Raw genomic sequence first — 20573 nt, forward strand, 5'->3', positions numbered from 1 at the left:
AAAGAAAAACATTTAAAGTCACAGCAGGAGTTCAAAGCACCAACATGGTATCTGTGGTACTAAAATACATGAGTAGTATGGATAAATGATAAAACAATTATTAGCTACTATATTTTACATTCTCCACCTACCATTTGTGCTGGGCAGTAACATGTAAGATTTTAAGTCCTCTCATCTTGCAAGGTGCCTCTCAGTGGTGTGAGGTTACCGAAGAGGACTCCAAAGAAAGAGAGACGAGGATCTGAGGAGACAGAAGATAAGGAAAAAACTCCTGGGTTCTAGGCAGAAAGTTATAGGTCAACATGCTATATTAAATGTCCTAATTGGGCATTAAGACTTGGGTTTTAGGTCTAGCTACACTACTAAATTGTGGTTTTTGTCTTGTAATTTAGGGACCAATTTCCTTTCTGAAAAAGTGAGATCTTTGAGATCATAAGCATAATCACTGGTTCACTTGAACTCCTGGATATTTCTTTGGGAAAATAAAGGTGTTTATAGGTTCTGGGGGTTTTATGTTTTTCTCCCTTATGGTGCAAAGCATTTGCAAAATGGAGACGTCAACAGCTTTGTTACAGGATCTGTCCAATTTCACTAAAACAGGTTAGCCCTACAAACACTAGCCTGAGTTACGGATTCTCTTAGGACACTCAGGAGGTAGGAACCCTAGCTGCACCCTTCTTTCTGATGGTGGGGATCCTGGAAAAAAGAGACGTCTCTGATTTGTGTCACAATTCGTAACTTCAGTGTTTTTTGTTTTGTTTTGTTTTCAAGATAAGTGCCTCATCAGAAGTCAAGTATTGTGAAGGAGGTTAGTTCTCCCAGTCATTCTGGTATCACAACAGATTTCAGGAATTCTATGTAAACATGTTTACTAAGGGTGTTACATTTTCCACTTAGCTTAGGGTCTTGAAAGTGGAGTCGAATAATCATAAGATGACGCGGGCAGAACAAGCAGTATCTGGTGCGCACGATCTGGACTTTGGGACTCGGGCTGTGTGACGTGAGTGGGAAGGAGGGGAAAACTGGCGGACTCCGCATTGCTTATGCCGATTCCACGTCTTAAGGCTTTTTCATCAGATCGCTCTAGAACGCGACACTAGTCTCCCGCCTGCAATGCTTCTGTTAGCACTGGTTTGGAAGCACCGGGGCGCTCAGTGGGAAACTGCGGGGAGACGCTCACCTAACCCAACCCGAGTTTGCAGTCGCAGGTCAATCTATTTGGACACAGTCCGAAGACGGCGTGAAGCCCACGAAGCAGCATCAACAAAACTCGGCAGCGCTCCGCGTTCTCCAGATGGGGCTGTAACGCCCCACTCCGAGCAGAGGTCCCTCCCGCAGAAAGGACACTCCCGATTACCGGAGCTGGGAGCTTGTCGTCCCCTCGGGGTGCAACTGGACGTTCTCCGCGGCGGCTCCCGACTCCGGCGCCCCGGGAGCCCCGCCCCCTTAGCCGTCCGTTCCCTTCAGAGGCGCTGGGCGCCCCCGTGAGGCGGGCCCTGGAGGCTGCGGGCGCTGAAGGCTGCGGCCCCGCGTCCCGCGTGCTCCTGCGCCCCGCGCCACAGGCAGGGAGGGCGGCGGCCCGGAGACTCGAAGTCGGGATTCTGGGGCTCGCGCCAGCCCCACGGGTTTAAGAAGCCCTGAGGTCTTCGCAGGGTCTGGGGTCTTCCACTGCGGAGTCGGGGGCGGCGGACGTGCATGCGCGCGCGCGCTCAGGCCGCCCCGCGCCGCCGCCGCCCGGGGAAGGCCGCGCGCGCGCTCCCTCGGGGCCGGTCCCCGGGGCGCCGCATGCAAATGAGCCCCGGTGCGCCCGCCCACCCCGCGCCTCCGGAAGTTGCGGGCGCAGCGCCCGCTCCCCCTCCGCCCCCCCACCCCGTCCTTCCCCGGCCGGGCGCCCGCAGTGATGGCGGCGGCGATGGCGGCGCGGCGCGCGCGGCCCGTGCGGGTGCTGGTGGACATGGACGGCGTGCTGGCCGACTTCGAGGGGGGCCTCCTGCGGGGCTTCCGCCGCCGCTTTCCCGGGGAACCGCACGTGGCGCTGGAAGAGCGCCGAGGCTTCCTCGCCCGCGAACAGTACCGAGCCCTGCGGCCGGACCTGGGGGTAGGTAGGGAAAGGGCGGGAACGCAGCGGGGGAGGGGTCGTGGGCGGGAGGGGAGCCTCGACCCCACAGGGCGCCCAGGAGCCAGGCCTCCCCACCCCCAGAGAGCCGGGGAACCAGGTACCCCGACCACACAATGTCCCCGGGAGCGGGAACCCCGACCCCACATTGTCAGCAGGAGCAAGAGCCCCGACCCCCCAGTGTCCCCGAAAGCGGGGAGCCCGAGCCCACAGGGCACCTAGGAATGGGAGCCCTCCCCTTGGGCAAGACTGCCTCTGCTCCATTTCCAGAGTCACCTCCTTTTTGTTTAGCAAAACCCTCGTTTCAGAATCCATTGTTCGCCCTGGACAAGAAAATCTGAAAGAATGGATGCAAAATCCTGCCTCTGTGGCTCTGATTTGCCGACGGGTCCCCCAGGAGTCTTACTGTGAGAGTCATCCCTGGGGCTAGATCTGCTGGAGGTAGAAGCTGGGACAAGAACACGGTATCTTTCAGGACAAAGTGGCCAGTGTGTATGAAGCCCCAGGCTTTTTCCTAGACTTGGAGCCTATCCCTGGAGCCGTGGAAGCCATGCGGGAGATGAACAACATGCAGGAGTGAGGAAGGGCTGAGGGGAGGCGGCGGGCGGTGGAGGGAGGGCGGGCACCACCCCCAACTAACTATGCCCCTTCCGCGCAGCACCGAGGTCTTCATCTGCTCCAGCCCTCTTCTGAAGTACGAGCACTGTGTGGGTGAGAAGGTGCGGTTACCCCAACCCTTCCTAGCAAACAGCTTCCTAAGTTCTGATGTTTAAAATAAACCAGCAGAACTGAAACACAGGAAGTGCGGTGGTGGTGGGCGGTGGTGGCGGGCGGGGAGCAGCATCTCTCAAAGGCTGGAGACTCCACTAGCTCGGATTTACTCACTGGCCCTACTGACAGACCTGTGTCCTCACCACAGTACCGCTGGGTAGAGAAACACCTGGGGCCCCAGTTTGTGGAGCGCATCATCCTGACGAGGGACAAGACAGTGGTCTTGGGGGACCTGCTCATTGATGACAAGGACAGCATTCAAGGTTAGTTTTAGACCTGTTTTTCTGGCAACCTTCCAGGCAGCTGGCCTGCTGGGATTAGGGAGAGGGAGTAAAAGAACCACGATTACAGACTACATCTCACTGCCTTTCTCCCATGTCCTGTCCCAGGCCAAGAGCAGACCCCAAGCTGGGAGCACATCCTGTTCACCTGCTGCCACAACCAGCACCTAGCCCTTCCCCCATCAAGGAGACGGCTGCTCTCCTGGAGTGACAACTGGAGGGAGATCATAGAAAGCAAGCGGGGGGCCAGAACAGTGGAGAGTAGCTGAAGAAAGGGAAGGCAGGCCAGCAGGGAACCCTAGCAGAGCTGAACGACAGGGCAGTGTCGTGGTGGTGGCCCCCGGCACTGCAGAACAGGGAGACACAGTAACTGCTATTCTCGCAAGCCAGCCACCTGGAACCCAACAAGATGGCTGGCAAGGAAACTTGGTGGGAAAATCACTCAGGAACCTTTTTAATAAAACACTTTGGCTCAGCATTCTTTAAAGGCCCTTTATTTGGGAAGGTAAAGGGACAGGAGCCCTGGGAGGGGCGGAGGGAATACAGGCCGATGGGCTTTCTCCTCCCTCCTCCTGTCCGTAGTCCAGTGGCTCCAGAACCTGCCCCACCTTCACAACCAGACACCACCTTTCTTGCATCTGCTTTTCCTTGGCCATGTTAGAGGTCAACCTTGAGGGAGTGCAAAAGGGAGGCCAAGAAGCTTCCCACTGCTCCTGAACTCTTAACTTTCCATGGGGGGGTCCCGTGAGATAGACCGCTGTGGATAAAATGTTGATCCCAGGCCACAGAATTCTCCAGGCCAGCATCAACCATACCCAGGATCCAGCCAGGGGAGCTAGCAGTGCGGGTACCCAGCCTCTGTAGCCCTGGAGTAGGCATGACACCTTCTCGGAGCCCCAAGCTGGCTTCTCATTTCCATTCTTCAAGATTATTTCAGATACTTCTGTTAAAGGAAAATTCCTGTCCTCAAGCACCAGCAAGTCTAATCCCAGGCCCAGCTGTTCTTCATGAAAAGCCCCTTCCCTTAAAGCCTCTGAATCTAGGGTCCCAACTGCTTCTCACATGATGTTGATGCCCTGGCAGTGAGGCACTGCGGGGGGGTGGCGGCGAGGCAGGAGCTTGATCTCCAGCGGGTTGACAGTGCCAACCTATGGAAATGGCACTGCCTTTGCTCTCCTCCTTGGGTCCCAAAGCCTGGCCTCCTCTCTCAGTGCCCCTCACCACAGTGTAAATACCTGTCACGCTGAGAAAACTCACCTTTAAAATAGCCGAAATGGCACCTTTGGGGAGAAACTGCACAGCAGGAGCCAGGCTGCTCCTGCTCCCCGAGCCCCCACCAGGACTGTGGCCTCATCTCTAGCACTCAGGGCGTCATGGCTGCGAGGTCTCCCTGGGTCTGGGCTGCTGTGGGGCCTCAGTCCTTGGCAGCGGGATCCCCAGGGCAGAGTGGGCCTGCCAGGTGCGGGCCTCCGCCACCTGGCTTGGGGAACAGAAGTCTTCCAGGAAGATCTGGGCCAGGTTGCGGAGCCTCGTGTTGGCTGAGAGAGAGAAGCGCAGCATGCACTGGACCACGGGCATGGCGGTCAGCTCAGGGGGGGAGCCGGAGCCCGGGGAGCTCAGGTACATGATCGTGGTCACAGCAGATAGCACGGTCTCCTCATTGGGACTGGACAGGCAGTTGATGATGAGTGGGATGCCCCCTGTCTGCAGGATGTGCTCTTTGTTCGCCCTGTCTGGGCACAGGTTGCAGAGGCCTCCTGGGGAAGAACAAGAGGAGACGTGATGCCTCAGGCCTGCGCATCCTCCCAGCGCCTCTGCCCACTTTGTCCCAGGGACAAGGGATCCAAAGTCCGTTCTGGTATCCACCCCTTCAAGGCTCCCGAGGCCTAGCCTTCAGGAAGCGAGTACCAATCCCTTTCCTCCTTGGTTCAGCCAGTTGGATGGTTACTATTTTTTTTTTTTAAGCAAAAACAAAACCAAAAAGACCAACCCCAACCAAAAAATAAAGCCCATATCAGTTTACAGAATTAAACGGGCGCCTGGGTGGCTCAGTTGGTTAAGCGTCTGCCTTCAGCTCAGGTCATGATCCCAGGGTCCTGAGATCGAGCCCCACATCAGGCTCCCTGATCAGCAGGAAGCCTGATTCTCCCTCTCCCGTTCCCCCTGCTTGTATTCCCGCTCTCCTGCCTTTCTCTATCAAATGAGTAAGTAAAATCTTTAAAAAAAAAAAAAAAATTAAAAAAAACATAGGTCAGGTGATGATTTCACACATGTATATATGCCCAAACTTATCAAACTATCCTTTAAAGATGTACAGCTTATTATATATCAATTATTTCAATAAAGCTGTTAAAAGTACTAGAAGCCAAATTATAAACCAACTTAATCCTACCATCCAACATTTGCTTTTCCTTTCTTCAACTTCAAAATACGTGAATATAAGGGCACCTGGGTGGCTCAGTGGGTTAAGCCTCTGCCTTCGGCTCAGGTCATGATCTCAGGGTCCTGGGATCGAGCCCCACATCCGGCTCTCTGCTTGGCGGGAAGCCTGCTTCTCCCTCCCCCACCCCCTGCTTCTGTTCCCCCTCTCTCGCTGTGTCTCCGCCAAATGAGTAAAAAAAAAAAATCTTTAAAAAAATGTGAATACACAAACATTTAATAAAAATGTGATGGTTTCCTCTTTTGTAAGGCAACTTTTTTCATTCAGCAATGGACTCGGAACATCTTTCTATTCCAACAGATCTATAACCATTGTGTCATTTCATGGCTGTGCAGCGCATTACCTTACGGATGCAGTGTAATTTATTAAAACACTACAGGAAGTGGGGGGGACAGGTAGGGGCTGGCAGGGACATGCCTCTTCCAGAGGCAGGAGTCTGCCCAGGTCTGGCACCACCGCCCTCCCTCATGGTACCTGGGTCAGTTTGAGTCCTGCTATAGGAAAGTATCTTTAGAAGTTTTATCCATTCAGCCTCTAGGGACTTCTCCCTGCTTCAGAATAAAATCCAAATTCCCCTCTGATGTCCTCACAGCCCTGTGCCATCGGGTCTGGTCCTTCTCTGGCACCCACAGCCTCAGCCCTTCCTGGGACCTTCCGGGCCCAGATTTTCACATGCTGCCTCCCTTGGGCTGGTAACCAACACGTCACTGCACCCTCACCAGTGAGGGCCCCCCGGAATACCCTACTCTGACCAGGTCTAGGGCACTCCCCACACCCCTGCCATTTTCTTCATATGCCTAGAACCCTGAGAAACCACCCTGGCAAGTTTGTTTTCTTGCTCACTAGCTGCCAAGCCCCACTAGAAGGCAGGTGCCTTAAGGTCAAGACCATGGCCATCTTATTCCCACAGGTCCTTGGTGCCTGGTCAAGAAGCGCTCCACGAGTACTGCTGGAAGAGCTTAGAGCACTGAGCTGGGGAGAGGGGCTGTACTGCAGAGGGCTGGGCAGTTGGCTCCCTGAGATGTCGCCTACCATGGACTTCCACAGTTCAGGGACCCAACTGTGGCTCAGAGCACCTCTGAGGGAAGGAAGCAGCTGAGAGTCACTCCCGCAATCACGAGGCAGGGGAGACAAGGCACTCTGACAGGGAGGTGCCTCCCTATGGGACACGCAGAGACCTGGCCTGCTGATACTACCTCAGCACATCCTGGGGCATCCCGCGGACTGCCTTCCGTACTTGTGCTGTCCCCGTCACGACACCATAAGGCAAGGCCCCGCTCTCTGGTTTACTGCCTATCCCAGGCACCTGCGACTGTGGACGCTCACTGGACACGTGCTGGGAACATGACTGAACCCCAGGAAGTGGTACCACAACCCTGATTTTAGTGGAAGCTGAGGCTGTTGAGTAAGTTGCCCGAAGTCCCAGAAGATGGGAAGTGCTATGCCACGGTCTGGCGGGCTTCTGGCTTCCTGGACACAGCTACACCATCTCTTCTGAACTGCCAGCGGTGAACCAGCCTCCTACCCACACTGTCGATGAACTGACTGGGGGCAGGCGATGGGATTTATCTCTGCTGTAAAGTATGATAAGATGAAGTCTGAGTCACCCTTGGCCACTGAGTCATCATCACAGAGAGATGTGCCTGGGCAGGACACTGCCACCCAGGCTGGGGGATAATCAGATGGCATCTGCTGGAGGGCGAAGGCAGGCAGCCTCTGGACAGCTGGCCCCATCTGCTCCCCGTCTGTAGACCGAGGAAGTCTCCAAGGATGGATCTTGTGCCTGCCAGAGCTTGCAGCTGCCTGGGACCCAAACCCAGGGCAGTCCTGAAGCCCCTCCACTTTGCGGGCAGCGATCCTCAGAGTAGAAAACAAGAGTGAATGCTTGGCAAGAGAAGGGCTTCAGGGGGCAAGGAGTCTGAACGGAAGCACCAAAAATGGAGCCAGGGGACCCAGGAGAAGCCAAGGCCACAGCGAAGTGAGCGCACCCTCTCCAGTCTACCTCTGTGAGCCTGCCCTGAAGCACGAAGGAGGGCTATAGGAAAAGAAGAACACAAAACTGTTAACTTCCTAAATAGTGCCAGCAAGAGTAAGCTGGCTGGATCCAGTTCCGTCTGTCCGTATGATGGGAAATTCTGTAAGTCTTAAAAATCATGTTTTCAAAGAGTACTAAGGGAAAATGCTTGAAGGTTAAGGAGGGAAAAAGTCATCAAATTGTATATACAATGAAACTGCAATGGAACCAGTTAAGTCCAGCAAGGCGTCACCTCTTCTGAGAGCCTTCCACGACCGCCCTCACGGCCCGTCTCCCCAGCACCCTCCCCCCAACTCCTTTGTGTCTCCTCTTCATGCCCAAGTTATCTGTCAGGTTTACTGACGGTCCCCACTAAATCCCAACTTCCACCAGAAGGGGAATTTATCTTGTCTCAAACGGTCACCTCGGCCTGGCATATAGCAGATGCTCAATAAACGGACAGACGCGTTAACTAAAGACAAGCTGGAAACACAGCTTATAACAAGGCTTATCTCTGCAACGGATCAGGAGTCATTTCACCTTTATTTTCTAAGTTTACTTCCACAAAAATACTTTGTTTCCTGTTTTGTTTTTTTTTTTTGTTTGTTTGTTTTCTGTGCAGAGGAAACAAGGTAGAAAATGTTATTTTTATACGCAGGAAAAGGAGTTTTTAAAAGACTCACTTATTTTAGAAAGAGCAAGAGAGAGCGCACGCGCACGAGCAGAAAAAGGGGCAGAAGAGGAAGAGAAACCACCTGGAGCGGACCCTGTGAGCACAGAGCCAGACCCAGGGCTCGATCCCAGGACCCTGAGATCATGACCTGAGCTAAAACCAAGAGCCGCCGCTTAACTGAGCCACCTCAGTGCCCCGGAAAAGGATTTTTTTTTAAAGCTACGTTTAAGATTATTTATTACTTATTTATTTGGCAGAGAGAGAGAGAGAGAGAGAGAGTGTGTGTGTGTTTGTGTATGTGTACACACGGCGGAGCAGCAGAGGGAGAAGCAGGCTTCCCAGCTGGGGAGCCCAAGACGTTGAGATCATGACCAGAGCCAAAGGCAGACGCTTAACCGACCGAGCCACCCAGGCGCCCCTAAAGGTAAATTTCATTTAGAAAGTAAAACTCACCAAATGACATCACTAAAAAAAAGTGAAAAGACAAAAGGAGAAAATATTAATAAACTATGTATATGAAAGAAGACTTCTTCCCGGATACACAGAGTCTGTATTACTGCCTATCAAGAAAAGATAAACATGTTGTAGAGACGAGAAGAGACCTGAGTAAGGACAGTGACGTGTGACAGTGTGTTCGTCACTACCTCTCGGAGAAATGAAAGGTGCCTCCCCCCGCCTACTGTCATGGCTAAACCAGAACAGACCGACAAGACTAAGGGTTGGTGGGAGGTGGGGCTGGGGACTCACAGGCTGGTGGCTGGGAGCCTCACATGCCATCACGGGGTTGAAAAATACGTGGCAGCTTCCACTGAAGTTAAGCGTATACCTCCCCTGTGACTCAGCAACTCACCTGTACTTGAACCTGAGAGAAAGGAGTACCTATGGATGCGAGAACACTCGCGTACAAACGTTGACGAGAGTTTTATGCACAAAGGCTCCACACCAGAAACAAGCCTCCGTCAGCAGGTAAACTGGGTGAACAGACTGTGGCGTATGCATACCAAGATGTGAGCGAATGACACGGTGACAATCTGGACGAATGTCAGAAACGCTGAGTGACAGAAACCAGACCCAGGAGTACATCCTGTGTGATTCCACTAAGATGAAGCTCAAGAACAGGCAAAACAGGGGTGCCCGGCTGGCTCAGCTGGTGGAGCAAGCAAATCCTGATCCCGGGGTTGCAAGTTCAAGCCCCACATTGGGTGTGGAGATTGCTTAAAACTAAAATCGTTTTTTGGGACGCCTGGGTGGCTCAGTCGGTTAAGCGGCTGCCTTCGGCTCAGGTCATGATCCCAGGGTCCGAGGACTGAGTCCCACTTGGCGGGGAGCCTGTTTCTCTCTCTCCCTTTGCCTGCTGCTCTGCCTCCTTATGCTCTCTCTTTCTGTAAACTAAAATCTTAAAAAAGATAATTTTTTTTTTTTTTTAGAGAGAGGCGTGCACTTGCATGTGCAAGAGCATGAGGGAAGGGCACAGAGGGAGAGAGAATCGTAAGCAGACTCCACGCTCCATCACTCACCAAAATAAAGTCTTAAAACAACAACAAACTAGGCAAAACCCATGGATTAGAAAGAACAATGGTTACCTGGGCGTAGAAGACACTACCTGGGAGAGGGTGTGAGGGACCTTTCTGAGGGAGATGGAAACATTCTGTATCTTGATTTTAGTGTTGGTTACACAGATGCACATATACCTTAATGAATTTAAAAATCCATCAAACTTCACTGGGTGTTGTACAGAAGTGCTGAATCACTGTATCACCTTAAACTAATATTACACTGTCTGTGAACTAACTGCAATTAAAATAAAAACTTAGGGACGCCTGGGTGTCTCAGTTGGTTAAGCAGCTGCCTTCGGCTCAGGTCATGATCCCAGCGTCCTGGGATCCAGTCCCACATCGGGCTCCTTGCTTGGCAGGGAGCCTGCTTCTCCCTCTGCCTCTGCCTGCCACTCTGTCTGCCTGTGCTCACTCTCGCTCCTCTTTCTGACAAATAAATAAATAAAATCTTTAAAAATAAATAAAATAAAATAAAATAAAAACTTAAAAAGAAAAAAAAGGTCAAGAAAAAAACCTGTCAAACGAACACAAGATATGTGCGCTTCACCGTATGCGGATGGCACAGCATTTTAAACCATGCTTACCAAACAGAAAAGAAAACAAGTTCTGACTGGCTGATGAACATGCCTTGAACAAACCACACAAGACACAAAGAACAGGGGGGCAAAAGCAGGGCCTTCCTAGGCACAGGGAACCACAGAAATCCCCAGGAGAGGTGAAAGAAAAAACCCCAAGGACAAGTGAGGATGAGAAAGCTGGAGGCTCAGAGAGGTCAGGTAGGGGACCTCAGGTCACACAGCAAGTAGGGCACTGCTGCTGAGACAGGAGGGTCTAAGGATTGTTCTGGGGATTACACGAGCTCATGCTCATAAGTGCTTAGCCAGCGGCTGGGGGCCGGGCAAGCCCTAGAAGAGTGACCCAAGACTTTACTCCATCTCGTGACTCAGCCATCCCTGGGCGCTGGGCTGGCTGCTCCCCATCCCAAATAAAAAGCTTCATTCGAGACTATTTGTTCTTGGGTTTTACTTTAGTATCTTTTTTTTTTTTTTTTAAGATTTTGTTTATTTATTTGACAGAGAGAGACAGCGAGAGAGGAACACAAGCAGGGGGAGAGGGAGAAGCAGGCTCCCTGCTGAGCAGGGAGCCCGATGTGGGACACGATCTCAGGACCCTAGGATCATGCCCTGAGCCCAAGGCAGATACTTAACCATTGAGCCACCCAGGCACCCCTTACTTTAGCATTTTGAAAACAGTTCTTTCTGGAACTTAAATGTTGAGGGATAGAACAGTGTATAAAGTTACCCCTATGTATAAAAAGGAGGGGAACAGGGTGAAAGTGATAGGGATAGAAGGGACACTTCTCTCAAAATACCTTGTCTAGTTTTGACTTAAACTCATGAATGCTTCCCATCATAACAAACATCAAATTAAATCAAAAGCAGAGAAAACATGGCTTTTCATACTTCTGGCCTATATTTCACTTCTGGGACTTCATGCCACCAGTATACCTTTACAGGGCATACAAGTAAGGTTATCCACGGCAGCACGGCTTGGGAGAGCAAATGGAAACCACCTGAATGTCCACCCCTAAGAGGGAGCTAAACCCAGTCGCTGGGTTCCAGGGAATGGCATGCAACATTTGCAAAGAATGAGGCAACTTTGGGGGCTGATACTGCAGGTGCACTAAGACATGATGCTAAATTAAAAAAATAAAAAGCAGAATATACATATACTACCACACATGTAGAACCTGCAAAAAGGTATACGTGCAAATACATACAGATTTGTCTGTAAATCCTGAAAATATCTCTGGGAGGATAAAAAAAGAAACTAGTAACAATGGTTACTTCCAGAAAAAGCTACAGAGAGAGATACGGTTCACTATATACCTTTCTGAATTCTGTACCATGTGACTCAATCATGTAGTCACATAAATTAACACACACACACAGACACACACGGTGTGTTCACGCACAGAACTCAGGGGAAGGGGAGCTGGTCTCTGCAAGTCTGGGAGGAATGGCAGAGGCTGGCTGCCCTGCTCCAGCTAAGCGTGGAAGGGAGCAGTGGGGTGAGAACACAGACATCACCTCCTTTCTATAAGGGGAATCCTGCAGATGGGTAGCTGAGGAATTTTTTCTTTTTTCTTCTTTTTTAAGGTAAACTCCATGCCCAACGTGGGGCTTGAACTCATGACCCCTAGATCAAGAGTTGCAAGCTCTAATGACTGAGTCACGCAGGCACCCCAGAGATTTTTAAATTATTATGAGTCAGGAAGGTGTTCACCTCTGAGAGTAAAGAACTGGATCAGGAAGGGACATACAGAGGTTTTTTTAAAAAAGATTTTATTTATTTGACAGAGACAGTGAGAGAGGGAACACAAGCAGGGGGAGTGGGAGAGGGAGAAGAAGGCTTCCCGCTGAGCAGGGAGCCTGATGTGTTGCTCCATCCCAAGACCCTGGGATCCTGACCTGAGCAGAAGGCAGTGGCTTAAGGACTGAGCCACCCAGGTGCTCTGACCAGTCTTTTTTTGAGCACCACCACCATCTGGTGGCAACTACATGTATTGCAGGAAATAGAACACAGGAAAACAATCTAACATGAATTCTGGGAGGCCACCTACTTGAACCCTGTTTGAGTAACAAAACTGCCAAGTATTCTGTGATATCCTAGGATTAAACCAGTTTTCATGGAGGCAGAGAGTTCTCTCCTGGTTCCATTCTATCTCCATACAGCATCTAGGAGAGACGCATAGGCTGCGTACAGAACACCTGAGAATCAACCAACAGTGCTTTGGGCAAACATTCCCAAATAAATGCCAAAGGCTGTCTGAGTTTTTATTTGGAGCAAGAGCCCCAAATTCTTTCACCCACTTGGGTATTTACTGAGATCCTGGCTTTATAGCTGGTCCTTCATAATTCTCCCACTCCCATCCCCCCGACCCCAAGCAGGGGCCAACCAGTATGGCCTCCCAGTGGCAGTTTCCCTTAGTTGCCAATCAAACGTGGCCTGAACTGTGAGCACCGCCAGTAGGAGCAGGGATGACTTCCCACCAGAAACACCTGGAGGACAGTGTGAAAGGGCAAGGTCTGGTGGAAAGAAAGAACAAGAAAAGAGGACACTCTGGAGTTTGAGTCTTGGCTCCGTCAGCCGGGGCCCCTGGGGACAGAATTTGGATCCAGGCAGAATGGGTAAATTCCTGGCTCCAGCCATCACGAACAGTGGGAGCCTCAGACAACAGACCTAACCTCACTGAGGAGTTGTTTCCTCACACGTGAAGAGGACTTAGTACTATGGACCTTGTGGTTGGTGACACATCCAGAGCCCTAGCAGGACGACAACAAAAGGGTAAAACAGCTCTACAATTGTTCTAAATGGGCAAATCCACAAAAGGTCAAGAAAGGGGAAGGTACAGAGACTCACAAAGCCCTGCGTGTTACCGGCAATCCTGGTAACCAGATTCATCTTGAAGGCTACAGTTATCCTGCCCAGGGTGTCTGAGGGGTCACGGGAAATGTTCTCCACAGAAAGTCAGCAGTAAGGCACACCAGCTTGCCACTGGTGAGTGACTGTGGCCGCTTTCAGCCCTGAGAGCCGGCAGGGCTGCCTGACAGGAGAGGTCTTACCGCAGAGCTGAATGCATCAGTACCACCTGGAAAGATGTCTGCGATCGTGCTGGGCTGTGAGGACGGATGGAAGCCCGCGTTCTGACCCTGACCTGCCACTAATCCGCTGAGGCTGGGTGGTCCATGCCTCAGTTTCCTCATCAGTGAAATGGAGGATCTGCAGTGCCTTTCAAGCTTTCACAATCCACAATCCTAGGAATGGGGGAACTCTTGTGTTCTCTTCTAGAACCTGACAGCCTTGGGTTTCCGTTCCAGGCTGGCCATCTTTAAACCTTTGGCCAACCCACTGATCCTTCCTGAGCCTCAGACGCCACATGGAAAATGGAGGTTCTTTTTTTTTTGGTAAAGATTTTATTTATTTATTTCACACACACACACACACACACACACACAGAGATCGATCACAAGTAGGCAGACAGGCAGGCGGCGGGGGGGGGGGGGGGAGCAGGCTCCCCACCAAGCAGAGAGCCCGATGCAGGGCTCGATCCCAGGACCGTGAGATCACGACCCACTGAGCCACCCAGACACCCCGGAAATGGAGGTTCTGAGCACACCTACTTTTAGTGGGTCTCAGGGTCAAAGGTGACAAAGCACAGGAGCCAGAACTGGGCACACAGAGGGTGCTCTGTAAGTGCTAGCTAGTACTATAAGTCCTTCTAAGTCCCAGGGCACCGTCTCTGTAACCAGGGGTCTGGCTACAGTAAGCCATCCCACTTCACCTCTTTGAGACATGAGAAAACTGTTTATCCTCAAAAGATCCTGGACACCAGGCCCTTGGGTGGAGGCCTAGAGGATCCTGAAGCTGCAGACACTTTGTCTCATTTAATTCTCTCAACAATTCTGCAAGGCAGATGCCCCACCTAAGAGATGACCAGAGAAAGGAAATCACATGCCCAGAGTTAAGTGGGAGAGCTAGGACTTGGACCCAGACCTGCCTGACCCTAAAGCCCATTCTTATCAAACTCCCTGTGCTTTGTTCTGCGAGGCCGAGGTGATTGAAACCAGCCCTCCTCTCTGCAGTCACTCCACAATCAGTCCTGCTCAGGGCTACAGCACTGAGTTTGGGCCCATACTCCACACCTTCTAGGCTCTTCTCTCCTCTACTGCAGAGATAAGCAAAGCTGAGCTCTGCCCTCGTGGAGATAAAGTCATCCCTGCCACCAGAGATAAAAGAGTCAAAGCTACAAAGCACAGCACAGAGCCTATTAGCCAAAAAGGCACCTGAGAATGTTTCCCATTCAGGGCCGGCGACATGAAGAGAAAAGGAAATGACAGCAGTAACAAAATATGCATCTAAGTACGACTGGGCCTCTCCTCGTAAGTCATGCACAGAAAATACAAGAAGAGTTTACTCTGCAGACAATCCCATGGAGGGGTTCAACGCTGAGAAAGCGAGTCCTCTGGGGATTAGGAACCTTGTGCCGGCTGAAGGAGAGGAAGAGAAAATGAGGGAAAGCGGCAGGGAAAAGGAAAACTGGGCAAGAAGATACTAAGAAAGTGACCAGCCAGTACCTTCACGGAGAGACTCGCACACGCCCATTCTGCTCCCCACGACCGTCCCGCAGAGCAAGCAAGGTGAGGAGACGGATCTCAGAGAAGGGACAGATGCATCACCCACTCTGGGAGGCTGCCCAGGAGAGCAAGAACCCAGGCCAGGCCCAAGTCTCCCACTCAGCAGCCCAGGGTCTTAAGAGTACTCTTGCCCTGGGCAAGTTCCTGATCCTGCAAAAACTTTTTGTGGGGGACTGCTCCTTTTATCCAAGTTTGCACCCGTCCAAAGCTTGAGCTGGAGGAGCTCCATCACTCCTCGGTGGAGGCTGTGCGTTGCAGGGACCACTGTCACCATTCATAGGGCAGAAGCTATGGAGCAGAGGGAGGGGATGGACGACTTCTACAGAAGAAAATCTTAAAGTGACCGATGTTTAGAAATTTATTTAGCATAATGACCTCCGGGGGCGTCCGTCTGGCCCTCTCCACAGGCTGAAGGGTGCGGGGAGCCCACCCACAGCCCATCTTCCTTTCCCCCATACCTGGGGCTCCAGGCCCTGAACCTGCTCCCCCAGCTGTACAGGCCTCTTTCTTGGATCCTGACTCCCATGGGTGGACTCTAAGACCAAGGAATGGCCACAGGGCAGGTATGAATACAGCCGAGATGTCCACACACCTGGGTGAGACCTACTGTGGTGAGGAGGGATGGCCCCCATTTGTACCGTAGCCCCACGCACCCCGAACAGTAGGGGCCAGCCTGGGTAGTCTTTCAAAATTTTACAACACACCTACCTGATGTATTCAGTGCAAAAAAAAAAAAGTGTTAGTTGAATCTATCGAGGCCTTCAAGCTCCAGAGTGCTAACCATTACACAATGGGACCTGCTCTATCAAGGCCTTCAATGTAACTTCTAGGTTCCAGGAACAAAGAGGAAAGAGGAACAAGCTAAACGACACCATAAAGAGGCAATCAGACAATTAGGAAACCAGGAGGAAGGTGGGAAATTCTGCAGAACTGGTCTGGATCCTTCAATAATTAGTGTCATGAAAACAGTCTACTAGTGATTAAAAGAGATAATTTGTGTAGCGCCTTCCTTCCAAAGACTACAATATGTGAAGAGGAGGAACCTGACCAGTACTAGTACCAGCTGATCATCTCAGCCCACTGATCAAGGCCACGATCAACCGTGAGAAGTCACGCTGACAGCACAGCTCTGTGACACGATGTGGGGAAAATGGCACTTACTTCTGTGGCTGTCCTCCCCTAAAACCCACAACCCAGTCTAATCAAGAGAAAAGCATCAAACAAATCCCACTTAAGGGACAGTGTACAAAATTCCTGACCAGCACTCCTGGAAATCATCAATGTCACCCAAAAAAGGGTAAGTCTAAGAAACTGGCACAAGTCCAGAGGAGCCCAAGATGTGACAACTAAAAGTAATATGGTATCCTGGATGGGATCCTAGAATGGTAAAAGGGTGTTAGGGAAAAACTAAGGAAATGAATCAAGCATGGATTTTAGTTAATAACAATATATCAAAGGCTGCCTGGGTGGCTCAGGCAGTTAAGTGTCTGCCTCAGGCTCAAGTCGCGATTCCAGGGTCCTGGAATTGGGCCTCATACTGGGCTCCCTGCTCATTGAGGAGCCTGCTTCTCCCTCTCCCTCTGCCCTCAGAGCAGGCGGGGCTGCCTGAGGCTTGTGATCTCCCCCTGCTTGTGCTCTCTGTCAAATAAATAAATAAAATCTTTTAAAAAACGGGCTAATTCTAACAAATGTACCATACTAATGTAAGTGGTTAATAATACAGAAACTGGGGATGGCATATATGGGGACTCTCTGTATTACCCTTGCAATTTTTCTGAAACTGTTCTAAAATAGAAAATTCATGGGAGTGCCTGGCTGGCTCAGTCAGTAGAGAATCATGACCTGAGCTGACGACAGACGCCCAACGACTGAGCCACCCAGGCACCCCTATTTTTTTTTTTTAATTTAAAAAAATATTTAGAGAGAGAGACAGCATGTGTGCAAGTAGGGGGAAGAGCAGAGGGAAAGGTAGAGGGAGAGAGAACATCTCAAGCAGACTCCACATTGAACTCTGGAGCCTGACACAGGGCGATCCCACAATCCCAAGATCATAACCTGAGCCGAAATCAAGAATCAGATGCTTAACCCGTTGAGCTACCCACGCACCCCAGAAAAATCTTATTTTTTTAAGACGCATGCTGAAAAAAAGAATTTTTGTTTGTTCTCAGAATAAACTGCTTTTGCCCATGGCCTAGAGCTAAGTCAAGTAAACTCTAGTACTGCCCACCTCTCCAACCTCATTTTGTTCCACTCTGCTTTTGTACCACATCAACTTTCTTTCTGGCTCCTCCCGCTTTAGGGTCTCTGCCCATGCTGTGCCTCTTCCTAGAATGCCTTCGCATGACAGCAGAATTGAAGCAGCCCCCACCTCAGCTCTCTGCTCTATCTCATCACCCTGTTTACTTCTTCAGAGCCTCAGCTTTTTTGCTGGTTTGCTCACCATGTGTCTCCCTTCACTAGAATGTAAGTTCCTTGAGGGCAAAGACCTTCCCTCCACTTGTTCATCATCTCTCCAGCATTTAGAACAGTGCCTTACAGTACATGCCAAATAAGTATCTGTCCACTGAGTAATTCAACAGGTCTTAGACCATAACAACTACAGGAGCTATAAGCCATTCCAAGTCACCTCTCCTTTTCTTGATACTACGACATTAAAATAAAGATGTTTAAAAAACATGTTGCTAGGGGTGCCTGAATGGCTCAGTTGGTTAAGGGTCTGACTTCGGCTCAGGTCATAATCTCAGGGTCCTGCGATCCAGCTCTGAGATGGGATCTGCACTCAGCACCCCTCCCCCTGCTGGTGCTCTCTCTCTAATAAAAATCTTTAAAAAAATTTAAAAACTAAAAATAGGATTCTATAAACTTTTTTTCCCTTCAAGTGGCTTCAATCCATTCCCTCGTTTATGAACTCCTCTCTAACTAGGAGGAAAGGCAGACATGCAGAGGAACTCCTGGGCATTGGTTCCAGATCCAATTCAAGCTAGCTGTCACCTGGAACAATGTGTAAACCAGGAGGTGGCAAAGGCATCGCTGGCGCAGACATCGAGAAGATTCACCTTCTCAAAAGAGAAACTCCCTAAAATATTCCTTTCCCGGTGACTGGCCTTTTTTTTTTTTTTTTTTAAGATTTAAAAAATTTATTTGACAGAAATCACAAGGAGGCAGAGAGGCAGGCAGAGAGAGCGGGGGAAGCAAACGCCCTGCAGAGCTGAGAGCCCGATGTGGGGCTCGATCCTAAGACTCTGGGATCATGACCTGAGCCGAAGGCAGAGGCTTAACCCACTGAGCCACCCAGGCACCCCTTCCCCCAGCGACTGGCTTTTAACTCACTTACTTCACCAAGTCAAATCACGTATCTGGGAGACCTGCCTCATACTTACCAATTGCAAACTCCACCAGGGTTTCATTCTCCTCCGACAGGGAATCGAGGAACAAATCAAGAACTTGCAGCTGCCGAAGATACGGGTAGTTACTGGGATCATAGGCGAAGTTGGCGAGATTGGCCAGTACTTGCTCCTTGGCGTCTGCGGCGGAAAAGTGGCTCTGGAGCCAGGTCTGGGGCGGCTGTCACGGCCGGGCCCCTGCCCCGTCCCTTGCCCCCCACCCTGCCGCTCTTACCCTGGCTCTCCGTCTCCTGGAATTCCGTAACCAGAGCCTGCAGGTATCCCAGGCGCCCGACGTGGGGGTCTACCTTCGGCTTCTGGGCCATGGTCAGGGGGCGGGGAGGAGGGCAGGAGACTGGGAGGTGAGGACGGAAACAGGTTCCTTCCCTGGCTTCAGGTTCTGCAGTAATTTGCTGCCGAAACTGGAATGTGGAGGGTGGCGTGGGGTCTCAAGACCTTCTTAGACGTGGGCGTGAAAACCTAAACTTGGAAACGGGAAACGAGAAAGAGCCAGTAGCACCACCCAGACAGCAAGTCCAGAGCTTGATTTTCGCCTGGATTCTAGGTTTCCGGCGGAAGCCACGCTTAGCCCCGCCCCAGGGGCGGAAGAGGCGGGTCGAGGCAAGCTAGGGGCGGGGCTGTCGCTGAGCTCGGCGCGCGTGCGCGGCGCGCTTCGTGCGGTGGGACTATGGCTGAAGGTTTTCCGTCGTCGCAAGAGTGCTATAGGGTTGATGTTGCTTCAGAGAGTCCCACGAGGGGGCTTGGGAACCCAGAGGAGTCGGAGGGCGCCCATGTGGGGAAGTGTCGAGGCAGAAGAACCTCCAGACACCTTTGCACTTGACGAGGGGGCGCAACCCAGCCTCCTTGACCGGGACTCCTCATCTGAAATGCGGGCATCAGTTCCCTGCACCCCAGCCCGGGTCCTTTGACACTATCTTCTGATTTTTCCCCAAAAGCCCGGTGAGCCTGGAACCTTCTGCTCCCCAGCCCTGAGCTGGTCACCTCTGGCTACGAATTACAGGGTAATAAAACCCTAAGGTTTTTTGCCAGCCAGGTGGATGGGGAGTGCTAGGGGGCATCGATGAGCCCCAGGACCCTCCGTTCACCTAAATATTCTGCTTTGGCCGTTCTGGGTTGTGGAGCCCTGTATGCTGAAGCCCTTCAGCCTAGTTCTTTCTCAGGGCTTGGTGAAGTGTGACCTAGGCCTCGTAGGCACAGGGTATCGATAGAGCACCAGGCAGGGAAATGGCGCTGCTGCACTCCCATTGTGCTTGAAAATGCTGGGGTAAGGGGGGGGGGGTTGGTCTGTGAGCTTCTTGAGGCTAAGGACCACGTATCTTTGGCCCTGGGCCTGGCATGAAGGAAAGCGGCTGCCACACTCCAGCCTGCCACAGCATCACTGACAGCAGACCCCACGCACCTCCATGGGCTCAGGTCCTTGTGGTCAGCCCCTGCCCTGTGTGCACCCCTTGAGGCAGGAGTTATGACTATAATCTGGGTGCCTGGGTACCCTGGTAGCTCCACATAGGCCAGTGGCCCCAGACCTGTCATCAGGCCCTTTGGCTTCTGTAGAGAGCTGATAAAACGTGGGGAAGTACATCTCAACCCAAGATGGCCAGGGGCTTCTCTGCCTCTGTCTGGACAGAGCAGCAAAGTCCTGGGGACCAGGGCTCAGAGTTCAGGGACAGGAGGTAAGCGAGCTCTAACCTGCGCTGGTCAGGAATAGCTCTAGTTCCACTCTAGAGGATTCCCAGGAGAGCACCTAAGTGGGGATCTGGAATCGATGGGCCATCCAATTCTCCCTCATTTGTCCCCTCCAAAAGGCTCAGGGGTCTTCCTTCTTGGGGAGAAATTCTCAGTCCTTGGTTTTGTGCTGAGGGCGTCACCAGGTCTTACTCCTCTTACCCAGGCCCTGGGACGTGGTAGATGCTCAATAATTTTGTTGAAGGGAATCTTCCCAGAGATTATTGCCAATCTTGGCTGGGAGAAGATGAGATCAAAGCGTCCTAGGCTGAATGTTCACTGATATCTTTTTTCCTTAAAAGAAATCTGTTTTCAGGAAGTGGGCCTAATAGGGGTTGCACATTTCAAAGCCTGGTGGCTATTAGGGCCAAAGATATCTACCTGTCCACAAGTCTCAC

At 51.5% G+C, this 20573-nt stretch overlaps 2 protein-coding genes across 4 annotated transcripts in view; one reads left to right on the top strand and one right to left on the bottom strand.

Moving 5' to 3' along the window:
* Positions 1–19026, bottom strand: part of ARMC7 (armadillo repeat containing 7) — a 35164-nt gene extending 16138 nt beyond the window's left edge. The window contains exons 1-4 of one of the 3 annotated variants that reach the window (XR_001178863.2): positions 18668–19026; positions 18430–18573; positions 4426–4925; positions 132–241 (exon numbers count right to left, since the gene is read on the bottom strand). Coding sequence is in view for 1 of the 3 variants with exons in the window: in XM_004748950.3 (XP_004749007.1) it covers positions 4540–4925; positions 18430–18573; positions 18668–18758 (621 nt within the window). In the remaining 2 variants the exon portion in view is untranslated. Of the gene's footprint in view, positions 1–131; positions 242–3646; positions 4926–18429; positions 18574–18667 lie in introns of those variants that run through there. The other 2 variants (XR_199175.3, XM_004748950.3) reach the window with 2 other exon arrangements.
* NT5C (5', 3'-nucleotidase, cytosolic) lies at positions 1848–3646 on the top strand. The gene is made up of 5 exons (XM_004748951.3): positions 1848–2098; positions 2592–2692; positions 2775–2835; positions 3036–3150; positions 3277–3646. The coding sequence occupies exons 1-5, from the start codon at positions 1901–1903 to the stop codon at positions 3435–3437; spliced, it is 636 nt and encodes a 211-aa protein (XP_004749008.1). The 5' UTR covers positions 1848–1900; the 3' UTR covers positions 3438–3646.
* Positions 19027–20573: the final 1547 nt, after the last annotated feature.

Source organism: Mustela putorius, unplaced genomic scaffold, assembly GCF_011764305.1.
Source record: "Mustela putorius furo isolate JIRA1106 unplaced genomic scaffold, ASM1176430v1.1 tig00000873_pilon_pilon_pilon, whole genome shotgun sequence".
Taxonomy (NCBI): domain Eukaryota; kingdom Metazoa; phylum Chordata; class Mammalia; order Carnivora; family Mustelidae; genus Mustela; species Mustela putorius.